Source organism: Orycteropus afer, unplaced genomic scaffold, assembly GCF_000298275.1.
Source record: "Orycteropus afer afer isolate SDZICR_OR568_19922 unplaced genomic scaffold, OryAfe1.0 scaffold00209, whole genome shotgun sequence".
Classification (NCBI taxonomy): Eukaryota; Metazoa; Chordata; class Mammalia; order Tubulidentata; family Orycteropodidae; genus Orycteropus; species Orycteropus afer.
Genome location: NW_006921796.1, coordinates 525,080 through 542,405, shown reverse-complemented (window position 1 = coordinate 542,405; position 17,326 = coordinate 525,080). Strand labels below are relative to the sequence as shown.

General features: G+C 41.4%; 1 protein-coding gene across 1 annotated transcript in view; it reads right to left on the bottom strand.

Moving 5' to 3' along the window:
• The window catches only part of SYN3 (synapsin III), a gene marked incomplete at its 5' end in the record, with an annotated part of 598,160 nt that overhangs the window by 90,650 nt on the left and 490,184 nt on the right, over positions 1 to 17,326 (bottom strand). Inside the window, one exon of the mRNA XM_007948224.2 lies at positions 4,033 to 4,095. Within this exon, the coding sequence (XP_007946415.2) occupies positions 4,033 to 4,095 (63 nt within the window). The remainder of the gene's footprint in view (positions 1 to 4,032; positions 4,096 to 17,326) is intronic.

The window sequence follows — 17,326 nt, the reverse complement described above, 5'->3', positions numbered from 1 at the left end:
AATCTTCCTATCCATGAGAATGGGATGTTCTTCCATTTATGTAGCTCTCTCATGGTTTCTTGAAGTAGTTTTTTATAGTTTTTTTGTAGAGGTCTTTTGAGTCCCTGGTAAAATTTATTCCCAAGTATTTTATTTTTTTGGTAGCTATTATAAATGGTATTGATGTCCTTATTTCTTTTTCAGCAATCTCTTTGCTGGTGTAGAGGAATCCAACTGATTTTTGGATGTTGATCTTGTATCTCGCCACGAGCTAAATCTCTCAATTAGTTCCAGTAGATTTTTGACTGAGTCTCTTGGGTTTTCTAGGTATAGGATCATATCATCAGCAAATAGGGATAGTTTAATTTCTTCCTTACCAATTTGGATGCCTTTGACTTCCTTTTCTTGCCTTATGTAGCCAAGTCTTCATCTCAATGGCCTGCTATGTTGGCTGCTGGTCTTGAGTCTGTTAATGGACTTTAATTAGTGGCCTACCATGTTGCTTGATAATTTTGGGACTGTGTCATTTTACTTGTTGACTTTGGGTTTGTCAGCTTCAGCAGCCAGCAGCTATCTGAGTGAAGAGAAGCCTCCAGCTTCAGTGGGCCAGGAGCAAGATGAAGAGCTGAAGCCTGAGGTCAAGGGGCTTTCACCCAGCCCCCAGAATTGGGATTTTGAATGTGGACTTCTAGCCTCCAAAACTGTAAGAGAATAAACCCTTGTTTGTTAAAGCCATCCATTTGTGGTATATTTGTTAGAGTGCCACTAGAGAACCAAAACAAAGATCGTTATCCTAGGTATTAGTGAGCTGAAATGCACTGGTTTTGGCCATTTTGAATCAGATAGTCCTATGATCTGCTATGCCAGGAATGACAAATTTAAGAGGAATGGTGTCACATTCATCTTCAAAAAGAATGTTTCTATGTACTATGCTGAAGTACAATGCTGTCAGTGATAGGATAATATCCATATGTGTACAAGGAAAACCAGTTAATACTACTATTATCCAAATTTATGCACCAACCACTAAAGCCCAAAATGAAGAAATTGAAGATTTTTACCAACTTCTGCAGTCTGAAATTGACCAGACATGCAATCAAGATTGGTGATTGGAATGCAAAAGTTGGAAACAAAGAAGAATCCCCTGTAGTTGGAAAATATGGTCTTGGTGATAGAAGCGATGCCAGCAATCGCATGATAGAATTTTGCAAGACCAATGACTTACTCATTGAAAATACCTTTTTCAACAACATAAGTGGCAAGTATATATGTAAACCTTGCCAGATAGAATACACAGGAATTGGATTGACTACATCAGTAGAAAGAGGCAATGGAGATGCTCAATATCTTCAGCCAAAACAAGGCCAGGGGCCGACTGTGGAACAGACCATCAATTGTTCCTATGCAAGTTCAAGTTGAATCAGAGGAAAATTAAAACAAGTCCATGAGAGCCAAAATATGACCCTGATTTTATCCCACCTGAATTTAGAGACCATCTGTAGAATAGCTTTGACACTTTGGACACCAATGACTGAAAACCAGACAAGTTTTGGGATGACATCAAGAACATGATCAATGAAGAAAGCGAAAGGTCATTAAAAAGACAGAAAAGGAAGAAAGGACCAAAATGGATGTCAGAAGAGACTCTTGCTCTTAACGGAGAGTAGCTAAAGCAAATGGATGAAATGACAAGATAAAAGAGTTTAACAGAAAATTTCAAAGAGCAGCCCAAGAAGACAAAGTCAGTTATAATGAAATATGCAAAGATCTGGAGTTAGAAAACCAAAAGGGAAGAACACACTCACATTTCTCAAGCTGAAAGAACTGAAGAAAAAAAAATCAAGCCTTGAATTGCAATATTGAAGTTTTCCATGGGCAAAATACTGAATGACACAGGAAGCATCAAAAGAAGATGGAAGGAATGCACAGTAACTGTGCAAAAAAGAATTGGTCCCTGTTCAACTATTTCAGGAGGTGGGTATATGATCAAGAACTAATGATATTGAAAAAAGAAGAAGTCAAAGCCGCACTGAAGGAATTGGCAAAAAACAAAGCATCAGGAAATGATGGAATACCCCTTGAGATCTTTCAACAAATGGACGCAGTGTTGGAAGCACTTACTTGTCTATGCCAAGTAATTTGGAAGACAGCTACCTGGCCAACTGATTGGAAGAAGCTCATATTTGTACCCATTCCAAAGAAAGGTGATTCCACAGAATGTGGAAATTATTGAACAATATCATTAATATCACACACAAGTAAAATGTTGCTGAAGATAATTCAAAAGTGGTTGCAGCAGTATACTGACAGAGAACTTCCAGAAATGCAAGCTGGATTCAGAAGAGGTCGTGGACTGAGGAATATCATTGCTGATATCAGATGGATCTCAGCTGAAGCAAAGAATACCAGAAAGATGTTTACTTGTGTTTTATTGACTACACAAAAGCATTCAACTGTGTGGATCATAACAAGTTACGGATAACATTGAGAAGAATAGGAATTTCAGAACACTTAATTGCATTCATGAGGAACCTGTACATAGTCCAAGAGGCTGTTGTTTCAACAGAGCAAGGGGATACTGCATGGTTTAAAATCAGGAAGAGAATGCGTCAGGGTTGTATCTTTTCACCATACTTATTCAGTCTGTATGCTGAGCAAATAATCTGAGAAGCTGTATATGAAGAAGAATATGGCATCAGGATTGGAGGAAGACTCATTAACAACCTGCAATATGGAGATGATACAACCCTGCTTGCTGAAAGTGAAGATGACTTGAGTACTTTCTAATGAAGATTAAAGACTACAGTCTGTAGTATGGATTACACCTCAACATAAAGAAAATGAAAATTCTCACAACTAGACCAATAAGCAGCATCATGGTAAATGGAGAAAAGATTGAAGTTGTCAAAGATTTCATTTAACTTGGATCCATAATCAACACCCACGGTAGCAGAAGTCAAGAAATCGGACATCATATTACACTGGGTAAATCTGCTGCAAAAGACCTCTTTAAAATGTTGAAAAGCAAAGATGTCGCTTTGAGAACTAAGGTGTGCCTGACCCAACCACCAAATTTGCATGTGAAAACTGGACAATGAACAAGGAAGACTAAAGTAGAGTTGATAACTTTGAATTATGCTGTTGGCCAAGAATCCTGTAAATACCATTGACTGCCAGAAGAACAAACAAATGCGGCCTTGAGGAAGTGAAGCCAGAATGTCCTTGGGAGCAAGAATGGCCAGACTTTGTATCACCTACTTTGGTCATGTTGGCTTAAGGAACCATTCCTTGAGAAGGAGATCATGCTTGGTAAAGTAAAGGGTCAGCAAAAAAGGGGAAGACCCTCAACAAGATGGATTGACACAGTGACTGCTACGATAGGCTCAAGTATAGCAAGGATTGTGAGGATGGTACACGGCTGGGCAGTGTTTCATTCTGTTGTATATAGGGTTGCTATGAGTTGGAGCTGATTGTTGTCACCTAACAACAATAACAACAACAAATTTATTTGAGTTGGTTATCTACTTGCAACTGGAAGAGTTTGAACTATATTGTTTGTCAGGGCATGTCACTGTGACAATGTCAAATTTATTATTTACTTTTGCAGAAGCTAACTGATCCCAGGGGCTTTCACCATGGGGCCATATGTATTTATCATTTTCTAGGTGCTAGCCCTGCAGTTGATACAAAGTTGAGTAAGACATGAGCTACAATGTTGCTGTGGGGGTGATGATAACAGCAACTCGTGACAAAAGCATCATCCTCTACAAAAATGTTTTATATCCATTTCTCTTTAGCTACAATCAAAGGAAACAATCAGATACAATTCCAGGTAGGATTAGGTAAATACAGGGATAGCTGGAGAGATGATCCAAGCTTCGGGACCTCACAGAAAGGTAGTCTGGACAAGGAAGAGAGCTACATCCTGGACTGGTTCATACTGTTTTGGGTGGCTGGACTAAGGGTGGGGGTGGCAGTGAAATGAATGGAGAAGGCAGCACATAGTCTGGGGAAGCCGAGCACCCAATGTGGACATAAGAGTTTTTCTCTTACCTTTCCCATTCCAGCGTGGGCATGTCCCAGCTTGATCACCACGGGGAAGTGTGGGGCCGTGAGCTGAAAGAGACAAGAGGAAACCACTCATTAGTGTCCAAGAGCACCACCACCTAGGCTCCAGGGACTGTCTGTCCTGTAGAAAGACTCACTCATCTAACATCACCAGGAATCCCCACAAAGATGCTATCACAGACAGCCATCCTGCTGCAGCTCAAACACCCTACATGTCAGTACTTTGACTTTCAAAGGAAGCTCCAAACTCTTAAAATTAGCTTGCCTGGGAAATCCACCAATCTGAACAGTGTTGTTGTGGTTATGTGCCATTGAGTCGATTCCGATTCCTAGCAACCCTTTAAGACAGAGTAGAATTTCCCCTTAGTTTCCTAGGCTGTAATTTTTTAGCTCATTTTCTTTTTTTTTTTTTTTAATTGTGATTTGGGTGAAGATTTACAGAGAAGATTTACTTTCCATATAGCAGTTCACATACACTTTGTCTCATGACATTGACCACAGTTTACCACAATGCAACAGCTCCCCTCCCACCTCCTCCCTGTAGTTACCCTTCCCAGTGTCCATCCCTCCATGCACTCCTGCCCCCCCGAGCTGCCTCCCTGTGCATAAGCACTAGGCTGTAATTTTTGTGGAAGCAGATTGCCAGGTCTTTTCTCCTGTGGAGTGGCTGGTAGATTTGAACCGCTTTTTGGTTAGCAGCCGAGTGCTTAGCTGTTGCACCACCAGGGCTTCTTGTGCAGTAGAAGGGAACAAACCAGTTGGTTTCAGTCCTGGCTTTACCACTTGTGCAACCTTGGACAGGTGACTACATTGCTCTGTGCCTCAGTTTCCTCATCTGAGGAAAATGAGAATGATAATAGGAGCCACTCCATGGGATTGCTGTGAGGATGGAATGAGTCATTACAGTGAAGGTCTTATGTCATAGGCACTTAGTATATGTCAGTTTCACTGGTGCTCTCATAGTTCTGCATTATGTTATTCCCCCACCAACTCTTCCACTATCTGAAAACTCTCACTACCTCTCCCAAGCTCTCTCCAGGCCACCCTCGTAGTCATTTAATGGCTGGCTGCGACATGTTGGGCACCATGCGGAGTCGCTGACCTTTATTACCTCCTTTAGAGAGTAAGACATTATGATGGCAGCAACTTGTCTCTTTGGGTCCCTCTTGTATCCCCAGCTCCTAGAATACTGTCTGGCCCAGGGCAGGTGCTCAATACCAAACCGATGGCTCAATCAATCCTTCCAGCAGAGCCTACAAGACCCACCACTTCTCCCTATGACACAAATGAGGAAAGCCTGCCCATGGTCACAGACACTTAGCTAGGAAGGGAGGGCACCAGGATTCAAAGCTAAGTCAACCGCTCCCAAGCCCGAACTCTTTCTGCAATACATTTCCGCCTGCCTGTTGTCTGAGATGTGTATGCTCAGTTGCTGGCAGCACATTTTGTATTACTGAAGGGCAAAGCCTATCCCTTCTAGTTACTTAGTGATAATATGACTCCCTGCCACTTGGATCCCACTCCTGCACTCCCCAGGCCGTGGTCAATCATGTCCCACTCTCTATACTGCATGGTTAGCTGCTCTTTTGTCTGTTGGTCTGTCCTGGATTGTCCTCTGACAGTGCTGTCTGTCCTCTGACACTTTGGGCACCTTGAAAGCAGGGACCGCAGCTTTTGCACCCTTTTGGTGCTAGCATCTTGTGAGACATAGCTTGTGTGCAGAAGGGTGTGCTGTGGTTTCTGAAGCCATTCTATGGGCCTCATTTCATTTTACCCTCATGGTGGCCCCATGAGGCAAGCAGGAAAGGTACTTTTATTACCATTTACACATAATAAAATTGAGACTCAAGTCAACTCTTAGGAAAGGATGAAGCTGAGACTTGAACTTGGACCTGTCAGACTCTGAGTTTGATGTGGTATATTTACTTGAACAGTTCCTCCAAGGTCTAGTACAAAGGTTGCCTGCAGTAGAAGCTGAACAAATCTTTTTCTCCTGATTTCAGGCTGAATTTTACCATACCCAGGTATTTAGGGTGAACAAGTACATCTTAGAAAACTAAAGCGATATTTGATTATTATTCCACAAACAATATGTACTCTCTATAAAAAGATTAGAAATGATAATAAAGTATTTAAGTATAAAGAAGACAATAAAATGCTGGTGTATTATATGCTTTTTTTTTTTTTTTTTTAACTTAGTCTCTCTATATAGTTTTTGATTTGTTCTCTTCCTACAAAATTGGGAGTAGAGTATGTACCCAATTCTGTTTCTTTCTCCTTTCCACATCATTTTATGGGATGAGCATGCTCCCTGTGGTTGTTATTTGCTACTTTAATAATTATGAAATATTTCACATATGAAAAAAAATTAAGGAACAATATTATGGACATCAATTAGGCTAAGAAATAAAACACTGTCCAAATAGCTGGAGAACTATGGGGCTAGCTTTGTGCTCTGCACAAAACAGACTCACAGAAGACAGACCAGATTTCTGCCTTCAATGGGTTTATCTGGTTGGAGAGAGGGCTGTACAATGAAAGAGCAGAACAAGGCAGCATCATGGGTAAGACTGATGTGGGTTGGAGTCACAGGCAGTTTCCATAGGCAAAGAAGGCTCTGAGAAGGACTCAAGAATAGGTTGTGAGTGGTGGAGGGAAGGCATAACATTCCTCTAGGTGTGAGTGGTAATGAGTATTATAGTACATGTTTTGACTCTTCATGAACTCCAGTGAACAAAGACCCATAGGAAGGAAGATTTATTTTACGATACTTAATATGATTTCATCTGCAGGAAAGCTGTTTTGCAGTCTCTCCACGTGGTGCAAAAGGTTAACATGCTCAGCTGCTAACTGAAAGGTTGGAGGTTCGAGTCCACCCAAAGGCATCTCAGAAGAAAGACACCGTGATCTACTTCCAAAAAATCAGTCACTGAACCCTCTGGAGTTGAGTTCTACTCTGACACACATGGGATCACCATGAGTTGGAATCAATTCAACAGCAACTGATTTTTAAAGCTGTTTTGGACACCATTGCTAAAGAGAATTATATATATGAATCAAATGGCCTTCTCTAGCATCTTAGATGATATTAGAGGAATAAATTAATTGCCAGAAATAATGATAGTGGAAACTGTATGTGGATAGATAGGACACAGAGAGTCAATCTAGAAAAATCTGAGTTTTAAGTAAGATTGAAAACAACAAAATTTCTTGCTACTAAGGGAAATTTTCCTTTGCCAATTTTCCTTTGACTTGTTGAAATCAGCGTTCTTTCTAGAACCATATATGGGCTAGTCAGACTCTGGTTTAGGGTTGGGGAGAAGGAAGACCCAATTTTGGGCCAGATTATTAGGGGCCTTCAAAGCAAAAGGGAGGAGTTTAAATTACTTGGTTGGACTGTGGGAAAATAGGATAGTTTTGGAACAAAAGAGTAACCTGCCAGCTGTGGGCAGGATGGACTGTACTGGGAGAGATGGAATGGGTGGAGATCAGTTTGGAATTGATTACAACAAACAATAGTTGCCTCTGGTTGGGCCTGGGCTGAGATGGGAAAATGAAAAGAATGCAGACACCTCCAAGACGATTTCTTTCCTTTTATTTTTTTAAAAGTGAAATTTCTTTATGGAAAGAATTTTATTAAACTAACTATCGAAATTTAAATGAGAATTATCCACAATTTCATAATCTAATCAAATCAGTGCACAGTATATATTTTACTTTTAACTTTTAATTTTGAAATATTTCAGCCTTACAGAAGAATTGTAAAGTTATATGAAGAATTGTAACCCTTCATCCAGATTCTCCAAATATTAACATTTTACCATAGTTGCTTCATTTCATCATTCTGTTTCTCCATATTTGTTAGTTGCCTTCCAGTCAGTTCCAATTCACACTGGCTCTGTGTACAACAGAATGAAACACTGCCTAGTCCCGCACCATTCTCTTTGCCCTTTTGCAGCCACTGTGTCAATCCATCTCGTTCTGGGTCTTCCTCTTTTTCACTGACACTCTACTTTACCAAGCATGGTATCCTTCCCCAGGGATTTGTCCCTCTTGATAACATGCACAAAGTACATGAGATGTAGTTGTGCAATCCTTGTGATAAGGGGACATTCTGGCTTTATTCTTCCAAGACAGATTTGTTCATTCTTCTGGCAGTCTATGGGATATTTAATATTCTTTGCCAATGCCACAATTCAAATGCGTCCATTCTTCTTTGGTCTTCCTTATGTGTAGTCCAGCTTTTGTATGCATATGAAGTGACTGAAAATACCATGGCTTAGGTCAGGTGCACCTTAGTCCTCAAAGTGACATCTTTACTCTTTAGCACTTTAAAGAGGTCTTTTGCAGCAGATTTTCCCAGTGCAATACAATGTTTGATTTCTTGACTGCTGCTTCCACGGGCATAGATTGTGGATCCAAGTAAAATGAAATCCTTGACAACTTCAATATTTTCTCCATTTATCATGATGTTGCTTATTGGTCCATTTGTGAGGCTTTTTGTTTTCTTTTTGTTGAGGTGTTACCCATACTGAAGGCTGTAGTCTTTGATTTTCATCAGTAAGTGCTTCAAGTCATCTTCACTTTCAGCAAGCAAGGCTGCATCATTTGCACATCTTGTTGATGAGTCTTCCTCCAAACCTGATGCTGTGATCTCTTTCATATTGTCCAGCTTCTTGGATTATTAGCTTAGCATACAGACTGAACATGTATGGTGAAAGTTACAACCCTAACACATCTTTCCTGATTTTAAACCACACAGTATCCCCTTGTTCTGTTCAAATGACTGCCTCTTTGTCTATGTACAGGTTCTGCATGAATACAGTTAAGTGTTCTGGAATTCCCATTCTTCACAATGCTATCCATAATTTATTACAACCAATGTAGTTGAACAACTTTACATTGTCAATAAAATACAGGTAAACATCTTCCTGGTATCCTTTGCTTTCAGCCAAGATCCATCTGACTTCAGCAGTGATATCCCTCATTTCATGTTCTCTTCTGAATCCACCTTGAATTTCTGGCAGTTCCCTATTGATGTACTGCTGCAAAGTTTTCTAAATATCTTCAACAAAATTTTACTTGCATGTGCTATTAATGATATTGTTCAATAATTTCTGCATTCTGTTGGGTTGCCTTTCTTTGGAATGGGCATAATATGGATCTCTACCAGTTGGTTGGTCAGGTAGCTGTCTTCCAAATTTCTTTTTCTTTTTCTTTTCTTTCTTTCTTCTTCTTCTTCTTTTTTTTTTTTTTTATTTATTAAGGCTTGCTTTGTGGCCTGACATATGATCTATTCTGGACAATCTCCCATTTGTGCTGGAAAAGAATGTATGCCAAACAATAGATAGGTCTATAAGGTGAACAGTAACACCAGGGGGGTAGCACTCCCTGGAGCAATCAACCAAGCGAGAACACATGGGCAGCATTTGGCTAGGGATAAAGCTCAGAAGGTGGAAGAGGACAGGAAGGAAGGACAATAGAAATGTAAACATAGGCAGGAAGTGGGAAGTGTGCCACTACACTGTGGGGATAGCACTCAAGCCAGAAAGCAAAATGCCTACGAATTGTTCAACCAATTTGCGCTGTAAACTTTCACTCAAATCACAACAAAGTAAATAAAAGAAAAGAGAATGGCGATTTTACCAATTCCAAAAAACCGAAATAAGTTTATTTAACATTATTTATAATCTTCCCTCTTTCTTGATCTCAAGGAGCATTTGCTCCTTCTTCTTCTTCTTGTTAGTTGCTGTGGTGGTTATTTGTGTCAACTTGGCTGGGCCTGGTTGAGTGGCTGGGCAGCTGGTGGTAGTTATTTCCCATGATGAGACTGGCAATCAACTCCATGGTGGGATCTACCACAAGCAGCTGAGTAGCTGCTTTGTGTATGTGGTCTACTTTTATATAAGAAGCAGCTTTGGGAATGGTCTCTAGCTTATGGCATGCTTGGACCCTGCATGTAGCCATGTCATTGTTCAGCAGCCTGCCATACTCTGCCAACCTTGGGACTTAAAATGGACTTAAATTAATGGCCTACCATGTGGTTTGGTAACATTGGGACTGTGCCTTTTTGCTTGTCAACCTTGGGTTTGTCAGCCTCAGCAGCCAGCGGCTGTCTAAGTGAAGAAATGCCTCTAGCTCCAGTGGGCCAGAAGCAGGAGGCAGAGCTGGACCCCAAGGTTGAGAAGCTTTCACCCAGCCCCTAGAGCCTGGCACTTTGAACTTGGCCTTAAAGCCTCCAAATTGTAAGAGAATAAACTTCTGTTTGTTAAGGCCATCCCATTTGTGGTATATTCCTGTCAAGAGTGGCACTAGGTAACCAGAATAGTTGCCTTTGAGTTGGTTCCAAATCTTAGCGACTTTATGTACAACAGAAGGAAACACTGGCTGGCTCTGCACTATTCTCACAATCATTGCCACGTTTGGGCCCATTTTTGTAGCCAATCTATCAGTCCATCTCATTAAGCATTTCCTTCTTTTCACTGACCCTCTACCAAGCATGATATCCTTTTCCAAGGACTGGTCCCTTCTGTAATATGTCCAAAGAATGTGACAGAAGTCTCACCACCCTCTCTTCTAAGGAACACTGTGGCTGTACTTCTGAGACCAATATTTTTTCATTCTTCTGGCAGTCTATACTATAATCAATATTCTTTGCCAACACCATAATTCAAATGCATTGATTCTTATTTAGTCTTCCTAATTCAGTGTCCCTGCATATGAGGTGACTGAAAATACCATGGCTTTGGTCAGGTACACCTTAGTCCTCAAAGTTACATCATTGAGTTTTAACACTTTAAAGAGATCTTTTACAGCAGATTTGCCCAATGCAGTATGTTGTTTAATTTCTTGACTGCTGTTTCCATGGCTGTTGATTGTGGATTGTCTTCCAAATTTCTTGGCATAGAAGAGTGAGCATGTCCAATGTTGCATCCATTTGTTGAAACATCTCAATTGATATTCTGTCAATTTCTGGAGTCTTGATTTTTTGCCCAGTGTCTTCAGTGCAACTTGGACTTCTTCCTTCCTTTCTTCTTGATCGTATGCTACTTTCTGAAAAGGGTGAACGTGGACCAATTCTTTTTGGTACAGTGACTTTGTGTATTCCTTGCATTTATTTTTATTTATTTATTTTTTGATGCTTCCTGCACTGTAAAGTATTTTGACTACAGAATCCTTCAATATTGCAACTTGAGGCTTGAACTTTTCCTTCAGTTCTTTCAGCTTGAGAAATGCTGATTGTGTCCATCCCTTTTGGTTTTCTAACTCCGTCTTCGCACATTTCATCATAATACTTTGTCTTCTCAAGCTGCCCTTTGAAATCTTCTGCTCAGCTCTTTTACTTCATCATTTCTTCCATTCACTGTAGCTACTCTACATTAAAGAGCAACTTCCAGAGTCTCTTCTGACAACCACTTTGATCTTTTCTTTCTTTCCTGTCTTTTAAATGATTTTGCTTTCTTCCTGCATGATGCTTGATGTCACCCCACAACTTGTCTGGTCTTTGGCCATTAGTGTTTAATGTATCAAATCTGTTCTTCAAATGATCTCTAAATTCAGGTGGGATATACTCAAGGCCATACATTGGCTCTCATGTATTTGTTTTAATTTTCTTCAGCCTCAAATTGAACTTGCATATGAGCAATTGATAGTTGGTCCTGCAGTTGGCCTCTGATCTTGTTATGACTGATGATACTGAGTTTCTCCCATGATCTCTTTCCACAGACGTAGTCAATTCAATTCCTGTGTATTCTATCTGGCTAGGTCCACATGGATAATCATGATTTATTTTGTTGAAAAAGATGTTTGCAATTAATAAGTTGGTCTTGCAAAATTCTATCATGTGATCTCCAGTGTTGTTTCCCTCACCAAGGCCATATTTTCCAACTACTGATCCTTCTTTTTTGTTTCCAACTTTCAGATTCCAGTCACCAGTAATTCTTAGTGCGTCTTGATTTCATGTTTGATCAGTTTCAGACGGTAGAAATTGGTAAAACTCTTCAAGTTCTTCATTCTATCTATCCAAAATCAGTTTCTGCACTGATCCCTGTTACTTTATAACCCTGGTGGTGCAGTAGTTAAATGCTTGGTTGCTAACTGAAAAGTCAGCAGTTTGAACCCACCCTGGAGATTTGTTGCTGTAAAGATCACAGCTAAGAAAACCGTGATGGGACAGCTCTACTCTGCCACATGGAGTGTGTCACTTTGAGTCAAAATCGATTTGATGGCATCTAACAGCAACAAATATTGAATTAAAAAACTGGATATTCTGCAATAATATTAAAGATAGAATTATTTTCATTATACTTTCTCATTTAACATTATAATACCTGTTTTTCTGTTTTGCCACTTTTTCCCCCTTACATTCTTATTCCACTTTCCCTTCCCCAAGCCAGGTCACTAATCTCACCTGCCTAGTGTTGTTGATGTTGTTGTTGTTGTTATGTGCTGTCAAGTGGGACCTGATTCCTAGCGACCCATTCTTGGGTTTCCAGGGTGGTATCACTACGAAAGTAGATTGCCCAACCTTCCTTCTGAGGAGTGGCTGGTAGGTTTGAACCACCAGCTTTCTGGTTAGCAGTCAAGTGCCTTAGGCACTACGCCACCAGAGCTCCTAGTGTATCTAGTGTATATTCTTCTCCATCACTCTCCATGCTCAAACTTGCCAACATATATGCATATCTTAGAGTCCCTAGGTGGCAAAAATAGTTAAGCATTTAACAACTAGCCAAAAGGTTGGCAGTTCAAACCCACTGACCATGGAAATGGCCATGGAAGACAAGCCTGACAATATGCTTCTGAAATATGTCTTGGAAAAGTAGGAGTCCCCATCATGTAACATCTCTCTTCCCATTTCCTCCCTGTCATTACCTCTTCCTTGTGTCCTTCTTTCCTATGCATTCCTGCCCCCTGAGCTATCTCCTTATGCAAATACTGCTCTTCTGTTCTCTCATGATTAATCATTCTAAGGAGTGTGTGTACCTGAGTGAATGTTCACCCTATATGCCTATCTATTGTTTGGCTGGAAGCCATAGGAGTAAGTTCAATTCCAGACTTGAAGGGTAACTAGAAGCTGTAGTCTCAGGGGTCTCACCAGGCTCTATCAGATCACTAAACCTTTTTTTTTTTTTTAATGATTTTGACTTTAGTTCACATTGTTCTCCCACTCTATCCAGGATCTCCTGCACAGATCTCTTTCTGAGTGGTTGATAGTAGCCAGCACCATCTAGTTGTTCTGGTCTCACGGTCATACAGGCTGAGGTTTGCATGGTCCACTCATCCCTTGGACTACTTGCTTCCATGACTCTTTGCACTTAATGTTACACCATGCATACCTTTCCTCAGTGTCAATAGATACTGATCTAACTCAGTAGTTTTATTGTTGTTGTTGTTGTTGTTATGTGCCGTCGAGTCGGCCCCGACTCATAGCAACCCCTCCTTGGGTTTCCGAGGCAGTATCACTACGGAAGTAGGATTGCCCAACCTTCCTTCCGAGGAGTGGCTGGTGGGTTTGAACTGCCAGCCGTCTGGTTAGCAGGCAAGTGTCGTAGCCACTATGCTACCAGAGCTCCCAGTAGTTTTATTAGTTGCATAATATTCCATACCATACCTAGGCTGCAATTCTCCAGACATTTTCCTACTAATGGACATTTTTGTTATTTTCTTTCACTCTCTCCCTTTGCTATAAATAAGACTTTAGTAAACATGTTGTACACATATATGTTGTCATTGAACTAATGTTTTAACTCATTGAGGCTAGACCAACAACTTTTCAATGGGAGAATCAATAGAGTGTGGAGATAGCCTATAGATTTCTGAAGGCAATTGTTAGAGCCCAAGAAATAAAAGGGAGGGCCATGTTCTCACCACACTGGTGGGTGAGTCAAACCAACTGTCTTCCAGGCTCATAGCAACTACATTTATTGAGTGTCTGGTAGGGCCAGGAGTTGAACTGTTGGTGTCTTCTGAGGCACCTCTGGAGAGTTTTGAACCACTGACCTTTTGGCTAGTAGGCAAATGCTTAACCATTTGTTCCACCTACAGACTGCTAGGAGTTGTACTAGGCACTTTATGTATGTTAGCATTTGTCTCTTCTCTCATATTATAAGTAAGAAAACAGAGGCAGGTAGTTCATCCAAGACCAGACGGTTAAGACATGGTGGAGTCACTCCATGGCAACTCACATCTTCTCCCCATTCTGCCATTTCCCTTCCCAAGCTGTGTAAATGGTTTCAAAGGCCATTCCCATTTCCACTCATTTGCAACATGCCAGCTTCTCCCTGAACACAGACAGGTCACGGAGGACAAAAAACATCTTGTCGGCTATTTTCTCCTTTCCCTTCTCAACAATAGCTTTATTTAGTTCCCCTGGGGATGCGAGGCCTGCTCCAGTCTCTCACAGGCTCCCCGTCCCTGCTCACATGTCCCCGGGCGCTCCAGAGTTCAGTGCAGCCCAATGGCGTGAGAGGGCTGACATCCGGTTAGAAGGGGCAGATCAATTTTTGAAACCAGAGATCCCCACCCTGATAAGGGCTCTATTCAAAAGTATCCTGAGGAACCAAAATAAGTGGGGGCAGCTCAGAGCTCATGATGGGCCGTTCCCTTGGGATGGCTGGAGTTATTGCTGTACAAGCCAGAGTGATCTTATGAAGATTCCCACGGGAGGCAGCGATTCCCTCTACACCCTTCACTCAGTGGAGATTTATGCAAGTACCATGTCTGTTCCTGGCTAAGTGATGAGGAAGCAAGGCCTGGAAGAGTCTGGAGAAGGAAGTCAAGGGCCAAACAGGTCTGAGAAGATTTCAAGGAGGAGCTGGATCTCCTGCCTACAAGACCATGCTTGATCTAGCCCCTGCCTACCCGTTGTTTTCCAGCTCACTGGCCTTTCAGGTCCCTGCATGGACCACACTCTCTCCAGCCACCTTTACACATACTGTTTACTTTCTCTGGAATGCTCTTCCTAATACTCTCTTCTAGGCTAACCCCTTTCATACTTTAGTCTCAGCTGAAATGCCTTCTCTTGGCCATCCATTCTAAAGTAGGTACTGTTATCTTCTCTCATCCATTTCAAAAGTAGGTACTGTTATCTTCTCTCATCATACCTTGAACTTTCCCTTCATGTATTAGCTGCCATTTGTATTTATATAATTTTTTTTTAAAATAAATTGTGCATCTCCCCTCTCTACTGTTGGACCCTGAGGGGATGGACTTGTGCTGATTTTGCTTACCATTGTGTCTCCTGGGCCCCATACAGGGCCTGGTACACCGCAGAAGCTCTGTATGTGGCATTTGTTGAAAGAGCGTTAGACTAATCCTTCCACAACATGTGGGAGATGTCATGTGCAAATAGAGTCAAAGAATTTCGGGGACAAGGAGTTGATCAGGTTAGTTTGAGTAGACAGTTTGTTGGGGAAGCAGTGGGCATGAGGGTGTACAAGTGGCAAGCTTGTGGGGGTCCCCAACACCACAGGTGGGAGTTTGGATTGTATTCCATGGGCATTAGGCAGCCATTGAGGGTTTGAGGGCAGAGGGGTGGACACATACAAAGCAGGTTTTAGGAAGAGTTTTCTGAAGCCTATAGTAATGAACACTTCCATTTTTTGAGAACTTACTATATGCAGGAATTGTGCTAAGTACTTTACACATGTTGCCTCACTTAATTGTCCCATCACTTCTCTGAAGTAGCTCCTATTTTTATCTTCATTTAATATATGAGGAAATGAAGGCTAACAAAGGTGAAATTTCTTGCCTGAGATCACTCAGCCAGCAGATGGAGCTAGGATTTGGCCCACAGCCCACCCTCTTGCTACCACACAGTAAGGCAGCCCCTCTGGATAATCATGCTGCTAGTCACTGATTGCTATGCTTTCTGTATGCTCAGAAGGGTGTCCACTCATCTGATTTGATTGCAGTGTGACGGGATGGAGGCCAGTAGATCAGGACAAGACCAGTTCATGGTGGGACAACATGAACTTTGGAGCTGGAAGGACGGAGTTCACATTATAGCTCCAGCACATACAGCTATGAGACATCAGGCAAGTCACTGGCCACTCTGTGCCTCAGTTTCTGCCTCTCCAAATAGAAGGATCACTTGACTCTCACCAAATTGATGGGAGGGATTGAGATAATAGATGTTGGTCTCAGAGGAGTTGGTCAGGAAACAGTTGCTGCTCATGGAGGGGTATTATGGATTGAATTGGGTCTCCCCACAATATGTGTTAGAATTCCAACCCCTGTTGATGCACCATCATCTCATCTTTGTTATGTTAATGAGGCTATATCAGTATAGGATGTGTCCTAAACCTAATCACTTCTGAGTTTCTGAAGAAAGCCAATTAGACACAGAAGCGAGTACATACTAGGGAAGACATGCTATGACAAGATCACTAAGGAACCAAGAAAAGCCCTGGGCTACCATCAAGAAGGAAATTGACATGGCTTAGAACCTTATTTGGACTTTTAGCCTACAGAACTAAACCAAAACAAAAAACAAAAAACAAAACTAACTCACTGCCATTGAGTCAGATCCTACTCATGGTGACGCTTCTTTGGGTTTCTGAGATGGTATCTCTATGGAAGTAGATCACCCAATCTTCCTTCCAAGGAGTGGCTGGTGGGTTTGAACTGTCAGCCCTCTGGTTAGCAGTCAAGTGCCTTAGGTACTATGTAGAAATAAATTTCTGTTTTTTAAAGCCACCCTCCAGCTAAGACAAGGGGCTCCAACGAAATCGCAGAAACACTGTAATTGTATTTCTTCCCTATTTTGTTCTGGATATGTCTACATCTATCTGTAACCCATTGTCATTGATTCCAACTCATGGCAAGTCCACATGTTACAGAGGAGAACTGCTCCATAGTTCTGTAATTATTACAGAAGCAGCTTGCCTTATAGGTCTTTTTCTGTAGTGCTGCTGGGTGGGTTAGAACAAGCAACCTTGAGATTAGTAGCCAAGAGTACTGCCCAGGGACTAGGTATATCTATCTCTTGTTATCTTTGTTTTCTTCCCTCTTTTATCTGCTTACCTAATGCAACATAAAGCATTAACTTTACATCATGGTAGTGAAGTTATGAGATATCAAGGAGAAGAGTGAACTTCACCCAAGCACTTTTAAGCCTCTTCTGGGAAAGGGTTAGTGCCTTTTCAGGCTGTCTGATCTGACTCATAGTGACCCCTCCTTGCATTTCTGAGGCAGTATCACTATGGAAGTAGATTGTCCAATCTTCCTTCTGAGGAGTGGCTGGTGGGTTTGAACTGCCAGCCTTCTGGTTAGCAGTCAA